General features: G+C 30.1%; 1 protein-coding gene across 2 annotated transcripts in view; it reads right to left on the bottom strand.

The window, feature by feature from the left end:
- LOC107453355 (uncharacterized) overlaps positions 1-18,364 on the bottom strand; it is a 42,226-nt gene extending 23,862 nt beyond the window's left edge. For both annotated transcript variants that reach the window (XM_016070147.3, XM_016070146.3), the window contains exon 1: positions 17,778-18,364. In XM_016070147.3, coding sequence (XP_015925633.2) covers positions 17,778-18,063 — 286 coding nt within the window. In that variant the 5' untranslated portion in view covers positions 18,064-18,364. The remainder of the gene's footprint in view (positions 1-17,777) is intronic.
- Positions 18,365-21,413: the final 3,049 nt, after the last annotated feature.

Raw genomic sequence — 21,413 nt, forward strand, 5'->3', positions numbered from 1 at the left:
ACTTTTTATATATACAAATTTTTATTACTTGTGTACTGATAATTCTATAGATTTGGTTGAGGTTTAATTTGATTCTGCTCAAAAAAATACACCGAAACAATATGTCACTACCCTTGAGCCGATACATCAAGTTTAACACCATTTAGTTGGATGTAAACGAGAAAAAATTAAAAAAGAACCAAGAGAAGTTGTGAAACTATCTGTATCATTTCACAAAAGATACATAAAATAAATATAGTTATGACTATTAACAAATTTTAATTTTCCGTTATGTTCTGGCCTGAAGCTGGAAATAAAGTTCCTATTTCAAAACAGTTAATATGCTCAGAATGAGGAATTAAAATTTTCTGAAATTGTTAATTATAAGTTGATTTTAATTTCATTAATCTTTTCTGATTAAATCCTCGGTTCTCAATGTGAGTGTTACCACTTCCCAGGAGAACTTTCAGAGGGCGTTAAGATTTTCCAATGAATTTGTACAATTTACGTAAGAAAATTATTTCAAATATCAAGTGCACATTAATATTTCGTTTGTTTTGTATCGAAAAACTAATACATATTTAACTCTACATACAATAAATGTTATTCAAGCAATTATTTGGTATGAAATTATTTAAAAAAAATAATTACTGACTTAATTACAGTTTGCTGTTTTACCCTGGAAAATTTTTGCACAAGAAAACTTGAGGAATTTTTTTTCCTTTTCGAAATTTAAACTTCTTTTTTCTCAATATTTAACTAAATATTATTTTTCTTATTTTATTCACCTTGAAAATAATCTTACAATAGTTTTAGATTTTTAAAATAACCCATTTGAAAGTTATTTTATACAATAAAGTTCGCAGCAAATAATTATTTGCGATTGTAAAGTATAGTACCTTTTACTAATTATGTAACGATGATTCTTTTTCATCTTTATTATCTATACCAGAGTTTCTTACACTTTTTGGTGTGGGGACTCCATAATTTTAATGAAAATTTTGTGGGACCTCATAAAATATTGCCCAATGACTTAAAGGGTTATTATGCTTTTTGATTTAACGCGTTTTTTTTCCTTAAAAAAACAAATTTCATTTCTTAAAAAGGTATTAAACTTTCTTCATATGCTTTTTTTCTATAAAATTAAAATTTTCTACAGTTGACATATAAATTAAAACTGTTTGAATTGATTGTTAAATAAGTTTGACCTACCACTTTATTTACCAGAAACATTGAAAGATCACTGGTTTACCGAATTATATTCATTATTTTCTCAAGATTTATGAAAACTATGTAGTTTAATTTCTAAATTGATAATATATAGTTGATTATTTAATTAAAGTTGAAAGATAATACAAGGAATTCCATTGTATACAAATATTTACAATTTTTACGTGAAGGCCTCGATGCAAAAAATGGCTAAATAAAAGTTTAAATATAAATTTATTGGTCAATAGGAATTTTCAATAAAATAACCGGAAAATCATAACTGCATTGCATCAAAACTATTTAATAAACTTTTTTTCAAGAAATTTTTACCTAAGGAGTTGAAAAATGTTTGACTTATAAGGTGGGCAGTGTGTTAAAAAAATTAGGAAGTTATGTATTAGTCCTAAAAAATCCATAGTATGTAAACCTTCGCTTGCTTGCACAGCTATGTACTGCACTATTTATTTGTAAGAGTTTTTCGAACTTTTAATTTATTAACTATAACGACATGATTGAGATTTTATTCGTTAAAAAAATTAGAATGGAACAATATGTCCAGATGGCTCCCCCTTGCCTCAAATGTAAGTTCTGAATTGTTATTGCTGATTATCTCAGGAAAAAGTGAGTGTGGAACTTCAGATATTGGGCCTCATTTTTTAAAACAAGCATTCCCATAATTCTTTCTCTTATTCGCAAGTTCAGGTGTCAAATTTTAGGGCTATATTATCTGTAACCATTGGCCTGTAAATTCATTGTGTTTCTGCAATACTTCTTTTCCAACAAATTTCCTACTTGTCTTAAAACCGAAAGCCCTTGACTTTGAAATTTGATGACCTTGATAATAACCTTGTTTATGACCTTGAAATTTGTGCAAAATTTCAGTTTCTTGCTACTCTAAGGTCAATTTTAAAATCATGTCAAATATGTATCACATATGTTAATGGAATTATGCATTTAACGAATTATATATCTTTGTGCTTCACCGTTTAGACTGGTAGATTCTAACAGTCGAAGTCTCAGTATTGAATGATCTTTCACCTTCGATACAAAAGTCCACGGAAAGTATTTATGTCATGATAGTGTGAACGTAGAGGAACATATAAAATCAGGGTTAGTGTCGTGATTGTCTCGTTTCACAAGAAGCATTGCCACTTGCAAATTGATGTGTTTCTCTCTAAATTTCAGAGAATCAGCAGCTTTGACGCACCTTCTCAAAGCTTCAAGAAAAAAAAATTTCCTTGCAAAAATAAAAAAACAAACTTCTAATAGTTTTACATAAAGAATATATCCTGAAAATTTCAGCGAAATCAAAAATGTTAAATATCCAACCTTGCTTGACTCTTAAAAATAGCTGCTTATTTGTAAGAGTCAGGCAAGTATCCAAATTGAAATAATATCCAATAGTATCCGAGTATCCAAATTTAAATAAATATTAGGGGTAACTGAAAATGTCTGCCACTTCCATATGAATAAACAAAACAAAAATGTATTTATTTTTCTTCAGAACATTAGGAAACAAGCATTCTGTTTCTACCAATTAGACATTTGTGAATTAATTTTGGCTAAACACGAAAATAAAAAAAGTAAAGTAAATTTCATTGAATAATTACTTAAGATTTTATTATGAAATATTTTGGTTTATTATTCGATAGTTTTAATTTACTATTCTCTCAAAAGAATGTTTTTATCTGATTTCTAACGCTTATGATGGCATCGACAGCCAAATAAAACTATCTAAAGCTATCACTGCCAATTTTTTTTTTCAAATCTACTTACACAAAATGTTCATTAATGAAAAAAAAAAAAATTCCAAAGTTATTCTACATAGAGTTCTGCAGCACTTAAAGGATTGGTAAAATGGATAAATTTTTTAGGTAATTAAGATTATTATTTTAATTACGATATTATTAATTAAGATTATAGATACATTTTATAATAAATAGAGGTGAAAAAAATTGAAATATCTAGGAAAAATTTTTTAGGACGGACAGGAGGAAAAATTGCATAACAGCACAAAAATAAAAAAATTTTTTAAATTTTGTTAATATTATTAATGAAATAAAATTGTTGGAATGGTTTGCTAAGAAAATATTCGAGCCTGAAACGGATGTATTAGCTATATATTTTTTCCATTATTAAATTAAAATTTTAATAGTGAAATATTGAAGGGCATTTTTAAATGATTGTTTAAAATTTGCTTAGTTTAATAAACAAAACAATAACTAAGGCGAACAACGTTGAAGAGACAGACAGCTGTTTCGGATGCTTAAAGGGCAACTTTCATCAATGCAACAGAAAGAAATTTGACTTGATATGTTTTGTACCAGAGTATCTGCCAGCGAAGCGGACATCTCACTCCTTCTTCTGGTGATATGAAATAACAATTGAGACTAAATGGCTTTGGCAAAGAAAAGGATTCGAGTGTTGGCTGCGAAGCCTCTGTTAAATTACAGTCAAATCTGTGTATAAGTTAAGTTAAAGCTGAAGATAATTCATAGTCTGATAATTGCAGGGAAAGTCCCTTCAGTCAATAACAAATGAAAAATATAATATATACAAAATTATATACCGGTGAAATATGAAAAGTATAATAATATTTACATAATTTGCAAATTGTGTATCTCTGTTATAACGATGACCCGGTCGTCCCGGTGCTCGACCGCTAGTGCCGGGTTGCTCATCGTACTAACGTTAATAGACCTACAGCTTGCCCGGATCGGACCATATAGGGTTACTCCTTCACCGGGATCGCTGTAGGCCAAGAGTCTTGACTGTGTTTGTGTATGTATGGTTGATAATAAGGGGGGGGGGCTATCTGTTTGTCTTATTAAATTTGCTTGAAAGGATGCCATCTGTTAGAAAGAAGTTTATAATCGGATTATGATTACCAGCTTCTGGTATTAACTCTTTATCCAGTATCATGTTAAAATCTGCTGTTTTTGAGTTTTGGGCGTCTCCAAAGAAGCTTGCATTTAGTTGGCAGATAAATTCATGTACTGTGTCTAATTTTAGATCTCTTCTCAGAGCATCGTTCTTGATGTAGAGTGGAGCCCCAGTCAATCTTCTAATGATTTTATTTTGTACTGCATTTATTCTTTTAATTTGGGTAGAAGTGATGCAATTCCAGACAGGGCTTGCATATGTAATGATAGGCCTTATGTGTGTTATATAAAGAAGCCTTTTGAGGTTTAAGGGCAAATTAGAGTTGTGGTTCAAAATCGGTCTTAGACTTGAGTAGGCTGCTATGGCTCTGCTGCAGATTTTCTCTATATGGTTATTCCATGTTAGCCTATTGTTTATTGTTAGTCCAAGGTAGTCTGCTTTTGTGACTCTTGGAATAGTATTATTGAATAGAATGGAATTATCTGTGATTTGTTTATTTTTCTTTTTCCTTCTGATTACTAGTAGTTGAGATTTATCTGTATTGATAGAAATTTTATTACAAGCGCACCAGTCCTCTATGACTGGGATATAGTCATTTAGCTTCTTTACAGCATGATTTGGGTTTACCGATCTTGTAGCTAGTGCTGTATCGTCAGCGTAGAATGCAATTAGATAATTTATGTTTCCTTCTTCTACCGGGAAATCATGAGTATATATAAGGTAGAGTGCCGGTCCGGGAATCCGGCTCTAATTTGTCTTTTATCTGATAGTTTATTGCTAAGTTTAACTTGAAAAGTTCTACTGCTGAGATAAGAGTTGATAATGTGAATTAAGTCTGGTGGAAGCTTATTTTTAATTAGCTTTGTGATTAGCCCTGTATGTCAGACGCGGTCGAAGGTTTTCGCCACGTCTAACATAAGCAGGGCTGTAGTTTCTTTCTTATGAATTCCATCACTTATGAAATTAATTAATCTGGTTAACTGCTTCGTCGTTGAAAGGTCTTTTCGGAAGCCGTACTGTTGTTTTGGTATAAAGTTTAAGTGATGTTGTAGTATATTTAGTAGGAGCCTTTCAAATATTTTGCCAAATGTCGGTAATAAGTTAATTGGCCTATGATTTGAGGCTATTCTCGAGTCCTTGCCCGACTTAGGGAAGAGGATAATTATTGCATTTTTCCATACATCTGGGAATATTTTGTTTCCAATGCATGCATTATATATGCTGGTTAATTCCTGCAGTTTGTTATCTGGGAGGTATTTTGCTATAATATTGTTGATATTATCCTCACCGGGTGCTTTTCTGTTATTTAACTTTCTAATGATATTAATGAAGTCAGTCTTATTTATTTCTTCAATAGTGTTAACATAATTACTGTGATCATTAAAGAAGTTGTTATAGATACTAAATGCAATTCTATCTTCATCAACATCCGAGGGTTCTTTATTGATTTGGAATTGTGATTCAATAGAGTCTGCGAAAATGTTCAGTTTTTCTTCATCTTTATATACATTTGTGTTATTGTGTAATATAGGTTTATTTACAGTTTTAGTTGTTTTTAGGCTTTTTCCCATTCGCCATATAGCTTGATCTTCTGTGCATAGGCTGGCGACTTTGCCCTGCCAGTTTTGCTCTCTATGAATTTGGCAGTTTTTCTTAATTTCCTTAGTCAGTTTATTAAGTTCAGCTTCGTCATTTGGATTTTTATTTTTCTGCCATTTCTTTCTGATATAATTTTTATATTCAATTAGTTCTCTAATTTCTTGAGGTAGCCTCATATAATTGTCTTTGTTTATGCTAGTTTTTGTAGCATCATTTAAGGCTAGCTGTAGGTCATTGGTGAGTTTATTTATGGCGTCATTAATGTCTTCATTTGAGCTTAGTTCTGGGTTGTCATCCTTTGTTGTAAGTATATTAGTATAAAGGTGTTAGTTCGTTTTCTGTGTGACTTTAGAGTATATTGTATTGTCTCTCCGATAAGTGCGACTACAGGGACATGATCAGTTGAGACGAGGATTATGATAGGAGGATTTCAAATTGTTCTTTTTGGTGCTTCGTATTCTAATTCCTTTATTTCATTGTCTCTTTCAATATTTTGAGAATCTGACTCATTATTTTCAACCACAGTGATTTTATCGTCTACTGTAGCTAATCTTTTTGCTTCTATAGAGTTATTTTTCTCGGGAGAAGCTTTCCTCTTTCCTTTCATTCTATTAGGAATTGTTTCTTCTATGATCATAATATCATTGCTTTCTATTTCAATTTCTTCGGTAGCAAATATGCTAAATTTATTTCCAAGTGGGATAGTTATTTCTTTCTCTCTTCTGGGTGTTGAGATTTTATTTAATTTTGGCTGGTTTTTATTTAAATTGTTATAATTTTGGTTCTCAGGCTTTTTATGGCCGCCACTCGACTCTGAATTTCTTTGCCATCTATCAATTTCTGCTTTTAACAGTTCTATTTCATTTATTTTCATGCTGAATTGGTCAAATAACTTTCTGACTATTCCATATTAGGTTTCGATGATTTTTTGGATGTTATCATCCTTAATCTTTGTCATAGCATTATGATAGATTTCTTCGCAGATCCGAAATAGTTCCACGTTCGAGGTAACCTCATCGATGTTTTTTATATTATCTGCCTGTAACCTAACCGTGTTGGGTCCTGTGAAGCACTCAGACGATCCGTGAGCTTCTGGCGTAGCCGTCCCCGTCGGTGTCGAAAGAGCGCTGGACAGTCCCGCATCCCATGGCCCAGGCTGAGCCGCGCTTCCCATATCCCGGTCAATAACGAGCTCTGATAAGACCTGGGGTGAATGGGTAAGCTCGAGATGTTTGAAAGCTAAAGGCGCCCGAGATGCCCGACCGTTCGGGGGTCTGGCCCCCGCAACTGTCTTCGGACTGTCCTTTGCCAGTAGTCCCGTCGTCGTTCATGATAGCCGGTTCGAAAGAGGACATCCTTCTTCGACCGTGTCTGGAATCTGAATCGGTGATCGGAATGATAAGACTTGTAAAAATCTAAATCAAAAATTGAAGAACAATTTTGAATGACTTTAGAAGAAGAAAAATTAAAATTATGATTAGAGTCCCAACAATGTTGAGCAATATATGAGCGTTTAAATTCTTGTTTTTTGACATAAGCTTCATGTTCCTTCACACGGCACGTACATCTATTGCCCAACATTGTTGGGACTCCAATCATAATTTTAATTTTTCTTCTTCTAAATTCATTCAAAATTGTTCTTCAATTTCTGATTTAGATTTTTACGAGTCTTATCATATTTTCAAAAATTCCAAACTGTTGGTCAATGGCCTATCCAGCGCTCCTTATCTTTCTCCTGTTTGGAAATCTATGATTAAACCAAACTAACCACCTTTTTGTTCTTTGCTTCCTATTCGTCGTCATCCGTTCACCCTTCCCTCCTATGGGCCGTTGCTCTAAACCCTCTTGCGACGTCACCTTTCTCTATATTTACCCTGTTTTCTCTCATTTCTTTCTGCACCAATTTTAACCATCCGCTAGTGTTATTTAATCATGTTATTATTTTATTAAATATGCGTGTAAATTAAATGCAGATTTAATCTGACCATCGCCACCGCAATTCACCGCCATTACCCACTTGCAATGCCATTAATACAGGTACCCACGGGCACAAATACAGATGAAAGTGTGAAGTGTCCGCTTCGCGAACAGGTACACTGTAACAGAACTCAGTTCAGTTCAAATTTCTTTCTGTGAAAAGGGTCCGATCTGGGCAAGCCATAGCTCCATTAAGTTTAGTACAGTGAGTAACTCGGTACGAGTGGTTGAATACCAGGACGACCGGGTCACTGTTATAGCAGAGCCATACACTAATATAAGTCATATGCTAGTATAACATAATAATGTAAATAGTTATGTAAATATTATGTATATATCTTATCTTAATCTTGTCTTATTTTAATAATGCACCTTCAATTTGTGTTATCATATCCAATTGATAGTTCTTTACTTGTTTTTTTATTTTGTTATTTGCATTTAACGATGGGGGAATTCTCCCTATACCCTATTATAACATAAGATTTAATATTCCTATGACCTGAGAGCTTAAAGCAAACTGGTATAGATGAATCGGTTAGTGGCGCTTCGCGCCAAGCTCCGAGATTCCACTCATATCAAGCAAACATTTCTTTCTGTTGCACTGATGAAGGTTGCCCTTTGAGCATCCAAAACAGCTGTCCGTATTTTATAAATATTCTTGTGCTCCTTAACATTGTTTGCCTTAGTTTGTATTTTAGCACAAAGGTCGCCCACTTGTGTATTTGAAACGATAACTATTTTTCTCATTACTATTAAGCTTTAATTCCTATAAAATACTTTAGTAATTTATTGTTTTTTAATTTATTTCTATTTATTTTGAAACGAGGAGTGTTCGTTGTAATCCATCTTTCATGTAAAGGTACATTGCAAATTGATGATCAAACAAAAATGAATTATTTGCAAAGTTAAAAAAAAAAAAAAAANATAGTAAAAAAAAAAAAAAAAAAAGGAAATCGTTGAAATTCACCGAAGCACAAAATTCATATCTCCTTCGGCAAGATCAATCAATTTCATCAACCGAAGAACAATTGTTACGCCTGGTGTTATAAGAAATGAAAAAAAAAAAAATGAGAATGGAGAAAAAAAAGAAAGTGCTTTTAAAAGATTTGTTGAAGCAAAAATATTTTATCTGTTGAAGTGAATTACAACGAATTTTGAAGTGAATTACTCCTCGAATTTTGAAAAAAAAATTTAAGATAACTAAAAGTTAAATAAAGTAATTTTTTTTAATAATTTTGTGTTAGATGAATAACAACAAAAACAAATAGTTTTCGAAGAAAAAAGTCTTGTTCGAATTTAAAATAAACCCATTTGTGCTTAGTATCTTTTTCAAAAGGAACGTTTCTTTTTTCTTCAAAAAACTAAAACATGGTGGCGCAAGTGTCTCATTATTATTTTGCAGAAACAAGATAGCTATGTCTACCGTAATAAAATTATAATAATAAAAATAATTTATAATTGTGTTCAGTTGGACACTACAGCAAATTTTCAGAGATGAATTCATAGGTAACTGAAGAAAATATCATTTGGTTTAAACATTTTGTACTATCACTTTTATCGTAAAGTTGCTTTATAAAATCGCTATAGAATATGTGTTGGGCATTAATGGATTAAGTAGCATTTCTTACTTTATAAACCTCAAGTAAACCAATTTGTAACCTAGTTCTACGAAATACTGTGCACGCAGCGTACCATGAATTAGTAAATTTATGTAGTTAATTTAGAGTTAAAGTTAAAAAAAAACTATTTTTTAGATTTCAAAAAAGTTTTTTAAATAATTACTTACATAAATTTCTATTTGCTTTTTTCCAAATATAGATTTTTAAACTAATCGATAATTGCGGAGCATACTTAATTGAATGTTACTTAAAAAATGTTCAGATGTAGCATAATATATCAATATATTAAATAAATTGATTTTTAAAAGTATCCCGTTTAACAGTTTAAGAACTATATAGATAAATTACTGGTATAATACAATAATTCACTCAAACATCTTTTTCTAAACCTTAATAGAGCGTTCTCTGCAAATGTATTACAGTACAGACTAATATAATGCTTAACTGGGCTGCAAGACTTTAATTTCACCCTCTTAAAAGAAATAAATAATAAACTAATATTCCGAATCAAAAATTTAACATTACAGTAATTAAAAGGAAAATCATTATTTCGCAAAAAATTATTTCTTGCTTCCTGAAAACACTCAACGTTATTTTAATTCTTAAGAATTGAGAAAAAAACTAAATTTTTGAAAATTCTACTGCACAAATTAGTATTAAAGTTACAGAAAAAAATAATTTTTTTAATTACAGTAATAATTTTAATTTGGATAATGATTGAGGAATATTAGTTTATTATTTCTTTCTTTTGACAGGGTGAAAGTCTTGACTGAGCAGCCCCAGTTAAGCATTATATTAATCTGTTAAGCAATCTTTCCTTTTTTCTTCCTACTGCACATTTTAATAGGGGGCGTTGTTTTCTTTTATTTCCAATGTTTCTTTTATATTGAGTTAGTTTCATGAATTTGCTATTTGACTAGTTTACTGTGAGTTTTGTATTCTCATTTTTGTATTATGTTCTCGTGATTTTATGTATTTGTGTATTTCTTCCTGGACTTTTGCAAAACCTTCGGGGTACTGAGAGAGCATTTTTTGACATTTGTCTGGCATTTGTTTTGACATCTGTCATTTTTTGACATTGCTCCCCACACCACATTTGTGCAGTATGGTGAACAGACGTTCCCCTTTGTAACATCCGACGCTTTCATCATTGTATTGCAGATTGATATGTGGGAGAAAACAATTTGTTACTACTTTGAAAGCCATAAACCCTGCTGCTGAGCCCATTGAAGTCGGAAGAGTTTGTGATTCAGATATATAGGAATCCCGAGTAAAGGAATTCTTGTACGCAATTGATGCTGCAGCAGATGGTGAGCTAGACAACATGTAGTCGTGCTCCAACGTTGTGCTAACACACGAGAGGACGTTATACGGTCCGAAACAGCTATGCGGAAAGGTGACTGTTGTCCCAAAATGTTGTGCTATTGTATGCCCCATTCCGTCTTGTTTGTTTTTCCTGTGTCCCTTTTTTCTAAGCACGTTTCTAAACACATAACACAGCGTGCGGGCCCTCTCGAATATCGATGATGCGGCTTCGTACGAACTCCGTCAGTTGCTGATATGGCGTTGCCACTTTTGACGAGGTATATTGACCTCTAATTAAACGTTTACCGCAACACAGAAAACTCATTTCAACTGATATTTACTGTCCTTTACATGCATGGAAAAGACCCATCATCGGTTCTTGCTCCACATATCTGCAATCACTTTGTAATTCTAATCATTTGCATGTATTATTATTTAATGTAAGTTTGATTCAATTTGCATAGTTCCTACATGGTGTTGCAATTTTCTGTACATATATATATATACAGTCCCTGGCCAAATTATTAAGATTCCATGTAAAATCTTAATTATCGGGTGATACTTTACAGCTTTATTGTTTTTACGCGACTGAAACCGGTTTGCACTTGTTTACGTTAGTGTATCAATTGGTTAAATGAGACGATAGATAATATAAATTTGACGGTGGGATAAATTGGACGATATATAATATAGAATATTTATTATATCAGGTATTATATTGGTATATTATAATAATTAGACCAAATTATTCGACGCAATGCAGTGTTTTAATAATTACACGATTTGCAGGAGTTTCGATGCAATACTTTTATATTTAAACACACATCTAAGGGATTTTTATTTAGGATATATATATTATATACTTCCTATTTGCATTAATATATTATTTTTTTTTAGCGTATTTCATTACAATGCTAACAAGTAAAAACCGGTTTCAGCCGCGTCAAGAGAATAATGCTGTATAGTATCACCTGATAATTAAGATTTTACTTGGAATCTTATAGTGTGTCTAATAATATGGTCAGGGACTGTATATCTATCAAAACTTTACAGAATTTCTATCTTAATATCTTAGAACTTGAAAAGTTACTTCAAAAATGAATTTTTTGGTCTCCTAAAAATGAATTACAATCGGGGCACTTTTTTTCCATCAATGAGATTTGAGAAATTTTTTTACGATCTTTTATTGGATATTTTACACGTCATTGATTTCTCTCTCCAGTTTTCCTTGAAATGATATTTTTAGCCTTTTTTTTTGTCGAAAGAAAAACATTATACGTAATAGGGGATCGAATAAATTTTGCTGCAAATAGCAGATTCCGCAGTTATTATCATTAAAGTTGCATAGGTGTCCATGCCAGTAAATGTCATCGCATGGGGCTCATCATATTCTGTTCAGACAAAGAAAACAGTTCATAATAGAAAAGTGTCTATTTTCTAAATGCAACATTTATGCGATCCCCTGTTATATATGAAGTTTTTCAACATTTCGACAACAAACAGATAAAAAATATCATTTTAAAAAATGAAGCAAGGTTAAATTCATAATTGAAATCCTCATATCCGAATCAGGCAAGATTTGTGTTCATTCATTTCATTGTTTTTCTTCAAGGTTATAGAGCTTCGTTCCGTTGGCGACTTTTTGTAAAAGTTAATAATTTTGTAAATACTTAAGCTTTTTGTACAAATATAGGGAGAGTTGGGTAGCCCTGCCCACTGTCAATTTCATATGTATAGAATATTTTTTCAAATCAATGGGCCATAGGACATTAGTTGTTATATTAAAAAAAGATTATTTTCAAAGCAATTATTTTATGCAGCTGTTAACATGGTAAACAATAGTTTTGAAAATATGTTGAGATACAGTAGTCATGAAATTAAGAAAAATTGGTTGAATGTTTCGATTATACTTCATTTTAATACTAAAAAAATAATTTTTTCTATACATACAGCATTAAAGTATGTAGTCTTAAGCTTAATTTGCACAAAGAAAGAAGTTTATATGTGAAAAATTGTTCGAGTAATTACAAATTTACAAAAAAATTGGATTTCGGGTAGCCCCGCTCACATGAATGTCGGGTATCACCGCCCAATTTTATTTCGTCGATAAATGTACGGTTGCAAAGATTATTATTTTATTGCTTCAAATTTGAATGTTATATGCATTTTTAACAACAAATATTGTTGTTATTAAATGATTGTTATTAAATGATAGAATTCACTAAAAGTATATAAATATGTAATAAATAAAATAATTTTGTGATAAAAATGATAAATGAGGTTTATCTATTGTCAATACATTGGTCATTTTCATTTACACCTGAAAAAACAGTCAAAAAACATAATTTTTGTAACTGGGCGGGGCTACCCGACACATTTTGAAAAGAGCTGAAAAACATGTTTTTTTAAATTTCTATTTTTTTAAGTTAAACTATTCTTTTTTTGGTTTATTCTTTTTGCATTATTTAATTAGATGTCAAAACAATATAAACATACAGAAATATTGATTATTACTCAATATTATACAGAAATATAAGCAATACTCCTTAAGTGGGCGGGGCTACCCGACTCTCCCCTAATTAAATATTTAAGCCTCTTTTCTGTTCTAAATTTAATCAATTTTTCTCAGACGAATTTTGTTTTCAGTTTAAAATTAAAACTTTTACTTTTCACCGGTTTCAAAATGCTTGCACGTATTTTACTTAATTGAAAAGTTTTGAAGAACACCATCAAAAGTCTGGAGTCTATTGTTTCAAATATTTATGAGTGAAAAGAGTGATAATAAAAGAAAGAAAAATAGAATACAAATTTAGGACGAATTCAGAAAAGTAAAAATAATTATTTAAAAGGTTATTATAACAATGATAAAAAAAAATGTGTTGTATTTCTTAAGGAATGACATAGCATAAACATCCTTTTGATAATAGGCAGGAACAGCAAAAAATAAATTGCTACATTGATATTTTTGACCTCTTTAATTTCTCTTTGTCATTAGATGATGTTGTAAAATATCTATTTTTGTTTGTCTAAACTGCACTATCGCTCATTAATTTCCACACAATTTTTGTGTTTTGAGGTTCTTCAAGAAATTTTTAACGAGCAGAATTGCCCGGGGCTGAACCATTTATTAGATGTCTCTGAAACCTCTAATAAGAGCAAAAAAAAAAAAAGAAAATAATATTAAATGAAAAATACTGAAATAATATACGTAAAAAATATCGGGAAATTATATGAAGACGGAATTTATTTTACGTTTAAAACTAATAATTTCCGAGAAAATAAAGGCTAAGATCAGAAAACATTACTTCAGGCCAAGTGGCCAGTTTTAGCATTTTTAAGTAACTACTTTTAAAAACGTGTGGCCCCTTTTTCAAAAATTGAAAATTTAAAAAAACTGTTTTTATAACTGTTTATTTGTTAACGATTAAAAAAAACTGTTTATAATAATAATGTAAGGCATTTCTTGGATTTGAATCTATATTTTAAATATGAATTTAGAATCAAAAGGAATTTAAATTAAAATAAGGATTACGAAAAATCTAAATCCATATTTTAAATTAAATTCTTTCTGTATAGGAAAGGGGAATTTTTTTATGTTTTAAACTAATATTTCTGATAAAATATAGGCTAAAATCCAAAAATTTTGCTTCTTTCCTGTTGTAACATTTTTAACACTGACCACTCTCAAAAATATGTGGCTACTTTTTCAAAAATTGAAAATTTAAAACAATTAGAAGAAACTGTTGATATTAATAATGTATGAAATATCTTGCGTCTAAATCCATATTTGAACTGTGGATTTATATTCAAGAGGAATCTAATTCAGAATATGAATTATGAAAAATATCAATTCATATTTTAAACTAAACAGGAAAACAAAATTTTTTTTTATGTTTAAAACTAATATTTCCGACAAACTATTGGGCAAAATTAGAATACTTTGCTTCTGGCCAGTGGCCAGTTGTAGCATTTTTTATAGTGATCACTCTTAAGAACATGTGGCCCCTTTTTCGAGAACTGAAAATTTCAAATTATTAAAGAAACTGCTGATATTAATAAAGTAAGACATTACTTGAGTAGCATTTTTAAATTTCGGTAAATATTACGAAGCTCATTTCTAAAACGAAGAAAAACGAAAGAAGCAAGAGGGAAATACAGTAATTTTGAAAATATTATGAAATATTTACAATAATCCTACGTTTAATAATTTCTTAATTGTTATCTTTATTTTAAAATCACTTTATAGAGCATTTTACTTGAGCCAAAAAATTAAACTTCATATAAAAAACAATAGATTCAGTGTTTATAATCATGGATTGAATGCCTTTGGTTTCCATCTTTGCAAGTCATTTCAAGAAATAAACTTAGCAATAAATATAAGCTTTCTGCAATTTATAAATATAAGGAATAGTGACATTTTTCAGGTATTTAAATTTTCAATATTTTAACGCCCTAAAACTTTATTATTATAATTGTTTTAAAATAGAATTATATTCTTCATTAAACATTGTTCTTGAGCCAAATATTTACTCGTTAAAAAATTCAATTTTATAAAAGCAAACAAACAATAGAGTTTTGTGTGTATATTATAGTCAGTTGGATGCATTGTCCCTTTCCATATTCGCAAGTCATTGTAAGAAATACATAAAGTAATGAATATAAGCTTTTATTGAACCATATTTTATTAAAAACAACATTTTGTCTTTCCATTATCAAAGCAACCAATTTTAGAAGCTATCATCTCAGTCCACATTTCGAATTCAATATTGTTCTAGACACACATTAAACCACTTCCCATAAAAGATCTGTGACGCACCTCTCCAAATAATCTTGGTTTAAGAGTCCCTCCCTATTTTCGATAACAGTTTATAAACTTTTGATGATAGACTATTATTCGATATCTTTTTATTTTTTATTAATTTCTTTTTATTTTTTTTTTACAAAGAGCAATAGTGCTTAATAACTTTTAGAACTTTATCTGCTTATTTTTCAAACAAATAAAGCAATAAAATTATGTGGTTAATAATTTAGACGGTTGTTGTTTAACTGTTGCGATACATTGAGTTCACAATTTGTCTATCTCCGTCTAGAGAGTAAAACATTGCAATATAAAATGTTTCGAGTTGCTACGATGATACTAAGTTCACAATTTGGCTACTACATTTTGACACCACAATATAGCATTGCAATATAAGAAATGGATCATTTCTAATTGTTACGATACTTTAAATTTGTCTATCTCATTTAGAGATTATACACTGCAATATAAAAAATAGATTATTTCTTGTTGTTACAATATTCATTAATTTCCCAATTTAACTGCCCCATTTTGAGAGCAATATAAACATTGCAATATAAAACATTGTAATACTTAGTAGTGTTACATAAAAAGCAGGTTGTTTTACGATACATTAAGTTCAGAATTGTAGTCCTAAATATTTTTTCTTCTGGAACGGCATCGTACTGAAGGAAATCTAAAATAGTATTTATCTAATTTAATCTTCCGTTAATAATTATTAAATCATCCGAAGCTATCGAAGTTATTTTCAGTTACGTTACCTAATTTCTGCTTCATTATAGTCACAATAATATTTCTCTACATTTACCGATGACCAATTCTAAAAATTTTATTTTATTATTTATTTTAAATTTTTTTGGAATTTAATTTACAATATATTAGCACTTTAAGATTTATAAATAATTTATTAATAAAACTCATGCATTGAACTGCTTTAACCAACTTAAGAAAATTAAATTCTTTAAATAAGATATAAGCTATAAAATATTAGAATATCATATCCTCAGTTTAATAATATAAGTGTAGAGTTATATAGATTGATAATTTTGCAATTGGCAAATTTTCTTAATTAACAATTAAATATATTTGTTTTCAAACTTATGACATTAATTAAGTTTACTTTCAATTTGTTAGTATAACAAGCGGATTATACTATTTTTTTAATAAAAAAATTTAAGATCATAAAGTAAAAATCTGTTTATTAAAGTTCAGGAACTACATCTCGCCCGATTCACTAGAAAGTACCGTACTGGTTCCCCAAATGAAGTTCACAATTCGGCTACGTCAGGGTAAAAGAATGGAGCATATGAAGTCGGTTGTTCTTAATTGCTACCATACATTAAGTTCACTTTTACTATTTGGCTACCACGCTTAAAGGGTAAAAGATTGGAACGTATGAAGCTGGTTGTTCTTAGTTACCATCATATATTAAGTTAATAATTTAGCTACGACGTTTAAATGGTGAAAGATTGGAACATGTGAAGCTGGTTGTTCTTAATTGCTACCATACATTAAGTTTATAATTTGGCTACCACGTTTAAAGGGTAAAAGATTGGAACGTGTGAAGTCGGTTGTTCTTAATTCCTACCATACAGTAAGCTCATAATTTGGCTACATTGTTTAAAGGGTAAAAGATTAGAATGTATGAAATAGGTTGTCCTTAATTGCTATCATACATTCAGTTCAAAATTTGGCTACAACGTTTAAAGGGTAAAAGATTATAACGTACAAAGTTGGTTATCCTTAATTACTATCATGCAGTCCTGGGCCAAATTATTTGATGCACTGTAAGATTTAATGTATTATCCTAATTAACCTAATTATACAGCCTCATTGTTTTTACGTGGCTGAAACCGGTTTACATCTGCTTACGCTCGTGTATCAATTGGTTAACATTGTAATGCAATACGTTAAAAATAAATACAAATCGGAAGTATATAAAAAATTTCCTGAATTAAAATCCATTACATGTATGTTTAAATAGAAAAGTATTGCATATAAACTAGTGCAAAACACTCAATTATTAAAACACTATAGTGAGTCTAATACTTTGGTATAATTATTAAAATATACTAATATAATTCATGATATAATAAATATTCTATATTTATATAATATATCGTCTGATTTATCCAATGGTCGTATTTATATTATCTATCGTCTCATTTAAGCAATTGATACCAGAACGTAAACAAGTGCAAACCGGTTTCAGTCGCATAAAAACAATGAAGCTGTATCGCATCACCTGATAATTAAGATTTTACATGGAATTTTATAGTGAGTCTAATTATTTGGCCAGGGACTGTACATTATGTTCAGAATTCTCTAGCGCGTTTAGAGTGCAATAAAAATGTTGTTTTTAGCTGATACATTAATTCATAATTTTACACAGAGAATAAATCACTCACCTTTATGATTATTGTTGATAATTTCCAATGGTGTAAAAGGTCTTTTCCAGGGTGAAATATAATGATTATTTACTACTTCCTCAGGCTTTTTTTTAGAATTGTAAAACACCGGTCCGATTGTATAACCTTTTTTTTTCAAAATAATTGTAGAATTCAAGACATGATGTTCTGTTTCAGGACCGTCAACAAAATGGAGAGGTTGACTATCAATAACATGTTTTAGTGAAACATCAAGAGAATTGACGGTTTCCAAAACAAACACCAAAAGTGTGACAAACAACATCATAATTACAGAACGAACTTCTCTCTTTGAAGAAGTGACGGTTAAATGAAATTCGAAGAATATTCACTGAATGCGATGGTCCAAAACTTGTTGCTTGCTCATATGGGTCATTAGATCAACAACTGTCTCTCCTCTGTTTGGGATGATCTTCAATCAGTAAACGGTCAATTCAACGAAGCATAGCCGTCAGGGTCAAGCTTTAATTCTAGGACTACAGTCCACTTTCAAATTAATTTATTTTCTTGTGACGAAAATGAGTTGAAAATTAGATAAAACACAGAGTTTTTAAAACGGAAATCGTTCACCGTAGCCACACGAGAAAAAGTTGAGGCACCCTTCTCAAAATGCGCAAGTTAGCGGAACCAGGACCCCACCTTCTTTATGGCCTGCAACGACCTTTTAATGATTTCAAAAATCCTTTCATGTCATTTTCACTTCCTTGAATTTTCACTTTGTTGCGAATAAAAGAAATTATCATTTTTTCAAACAAATTTCCTCTTTTGGGTCAAAACTTGCAATTTTCGGTTTTACCTTTTTCTTTTTATTTGTCTTTATTATCCATCAAAGACAAAATCTACTTACAGTACCTGGCCAAATTATTAAACGCACTATAAGATTCTATGTAAAATCTTAATTATCAGGTGATACGATACAGCTTTATTGTTTTTATGTGACTGAAACCGGTTTGCACTTGCATACGTTAGTGTATCAATTGGTTAAATGAGACGATATATGATATAAATTGGACGATAGGATACATTAGACGATATATTATATAAATATAGAACATTTTTTATCTCAAGCATTATATTTGTACATTATAATAATTAGATCAAATTATTAGACGCGCTGTAGTTTTTTAATAATTACACGATTTGCACGAGTTTATATGCAATACTTTTATATTTAAACATACATGTAATTGGTTCTTATTTGGGAAATTTTTTATATGCTTCCTATTTGTATTTAATTTTAACATATTGCATTACAATGTTAACCAATTGATACAGAAGCCTTTCGTCCGAGTAAAAACAATACAGCTGTATAGTATTACCTGATAATTATAATTTTATAGAGAATTTTGCGACCGTCTAATAATATGGCCAGAGACTGTAAGTGATACGCCAAAAATATTCCAGTGACTGTGAACTACTTATCAAAATAAATGAAAATTATTCTGCATTGGTTGATTCCTGATTGAGCAACCACTTAGATTCCACCTATTCAGGACCAACTGAAAGAAGCACTTCCCGCACTTTCTGAGAGTGCTAAAGAGTATGTATACGCAGTAATATGAGGTATAATACTCGAATTGAGATCTCGTCCGTGTGATATTGGGGAGCTAGAATCAAAAAGTTTCGTTTCATATAGGATACCGTTAGCCGTGAATGGGGAATCACGCGATCATGCATATGTGATCACAGTTCTGATAGGATTAAAATTCTTTTCATTCAAACTGAGTGACAATTAAGTAGATCTGGGCACCTGTAATGGCCTTTTTCTCATTCATCGTAATTTATGGATGTTTCAGGTGGCACTGGATTGTAAATGCCATTACAGAATGTCACTTAGAAATTAGGGGAATAAATTGAGCATTGACGAATAGAAAATTCTTTCACTGCAAAATGACGAACTTGTGAAAAATATATATTGTTTCAGCATAGTGTGTCTTCAAAGATATGTCGATAAATGTAATATGAGTATTATTTTGATAAACATCTTATGATTAATTTATTAAAACAAGGACCACATTTCATGATACAAATTTTGTTAGTACTTCAACTATTTTAGCGAAGGCCCATAATTCTTATGATAGTGTTATTCTTTTGCGCTAATCTTTGCAAAACTTAATAACTGTTGTTTTTTGTTTTTGCATCGTAGGTTATTTTCTTTGATGTATATTATTTTTAATGCTAAAATTTTTTTTGCTCAATTTCAGCCGAAATTTACTTAATTTTGATGTGTAGAGTGATTTTTGAACACTGATCTTTGCTAAACTTCATTATTGATTTTATTTTTTACATAATAGGTTACTTTTTGAGTACCTTTCTCTACCAATGTTCTAAAAAAATTCATTTTGGTATCTTTTGTTATAGTTCATATTTTTGATCAGTTTCAGACAAAATGTATTCATTTCTGAGGTATGGAGTGTTTTTTCAGCATCAATCTTTGTTTAACTTTATATAGATTTTCTTTTTTTTTTGTTGCAAACAAGTTTTTTTTGTTTCTTGTTATCTTACATATTTTTGATCAATTTCACTTTCACCTTTATATAATTTTGATAGTAGAGTGATTTTTTAGCATCAATTTATGCATAATAAAAATAATAATTATTATTTTGCATAAAAAGATACTTTTTTTGGTATCTCATTATTACATATTTGATCTCTTTCTTGGTACATATTTGATCAATTTCAACCGAAATATACTTAACTCGGTTGGGTAGTGGGATTTTTGTACATCAATCTTCGCAAAAATTAATAACCGAGTTATTTTTGCGAAAAAGGTTATTCTTGTTGGTGTCTGAACCAATCTTAAAATTTTTCTTCTTTCTCATTTTATAATGCAGATTTTTTATTTAATTTTAATTTTCTATTTTCAGTCATTTATCTTTTATTAACGCAAGGAGACAATTTGTTTTTGAAAAAGTTTTTGATTTAAATTTCATTTTTGAGTGTCAAAATGTTAATTTAAAATTTTTTTTTTAATCATTAATTTTCAGTCTCATTTTCATGCAGTCTCATTTTTCAGGATAAAAAATATGATTTTTTTCTCTGATGATTTTGGAAAATATAGGCGAGAATGAAGAAGGGGAAAAATTATATCGTTTGAACTAAATTATTGGACCAACTTTTTTATAAATATTAAAATATAAAAAAATGTCAGATTGTAATTAAAAAGCTAAAAATACAGTCGCCACTTGAAATTTATTAGTCGCCAATGGCTAATGAACTTTTCGTGCCTCAGTAATAAGAACTACAATTTTGGATGTCAGTATTACAGACAAACCATTACAATAAGGAACGTAAAAATTACCAAATGAAGGGTAAAAATACCGTACATTTCGGTTTATTTACCAGAAATATCTTTAACATACAAGAATGGTAATTTTACTATAATTGTTTCTCCGTGTTTGCGTTGCTCGGTAGTATCTATCAAAACAAGTAAAATACAAGATTGTCACTCACCCAATAGCTGGAGAATATAACGCGTGATAATTTAGAATTTCACTAAATTTTTACTCAGAAAATCATACAATTTTACAATCAGTAATTTTAGAAACGTCCTACCAAACTTTTTTTAAATTTTTGAAAAATATTTTCGTTTTAGAGTAATCTATGATGGAGAATTTT

This window comes from Parasteatoda tepidariorum, chromosome X2 (assembly GCF_043381705.1).
Source record: "Parasteatoda tepidariorum isolate YZ-2023 chromosome X2, CAS_Ptep_4.0, whole genome shotgun sequence".
Lineage (NCBI taxonomy): Eukaryota > Metazoa > Arthropoda > Arachnida > Araneae > Theridiidae > Parasteatoda > Parasteatoda tepidariorum.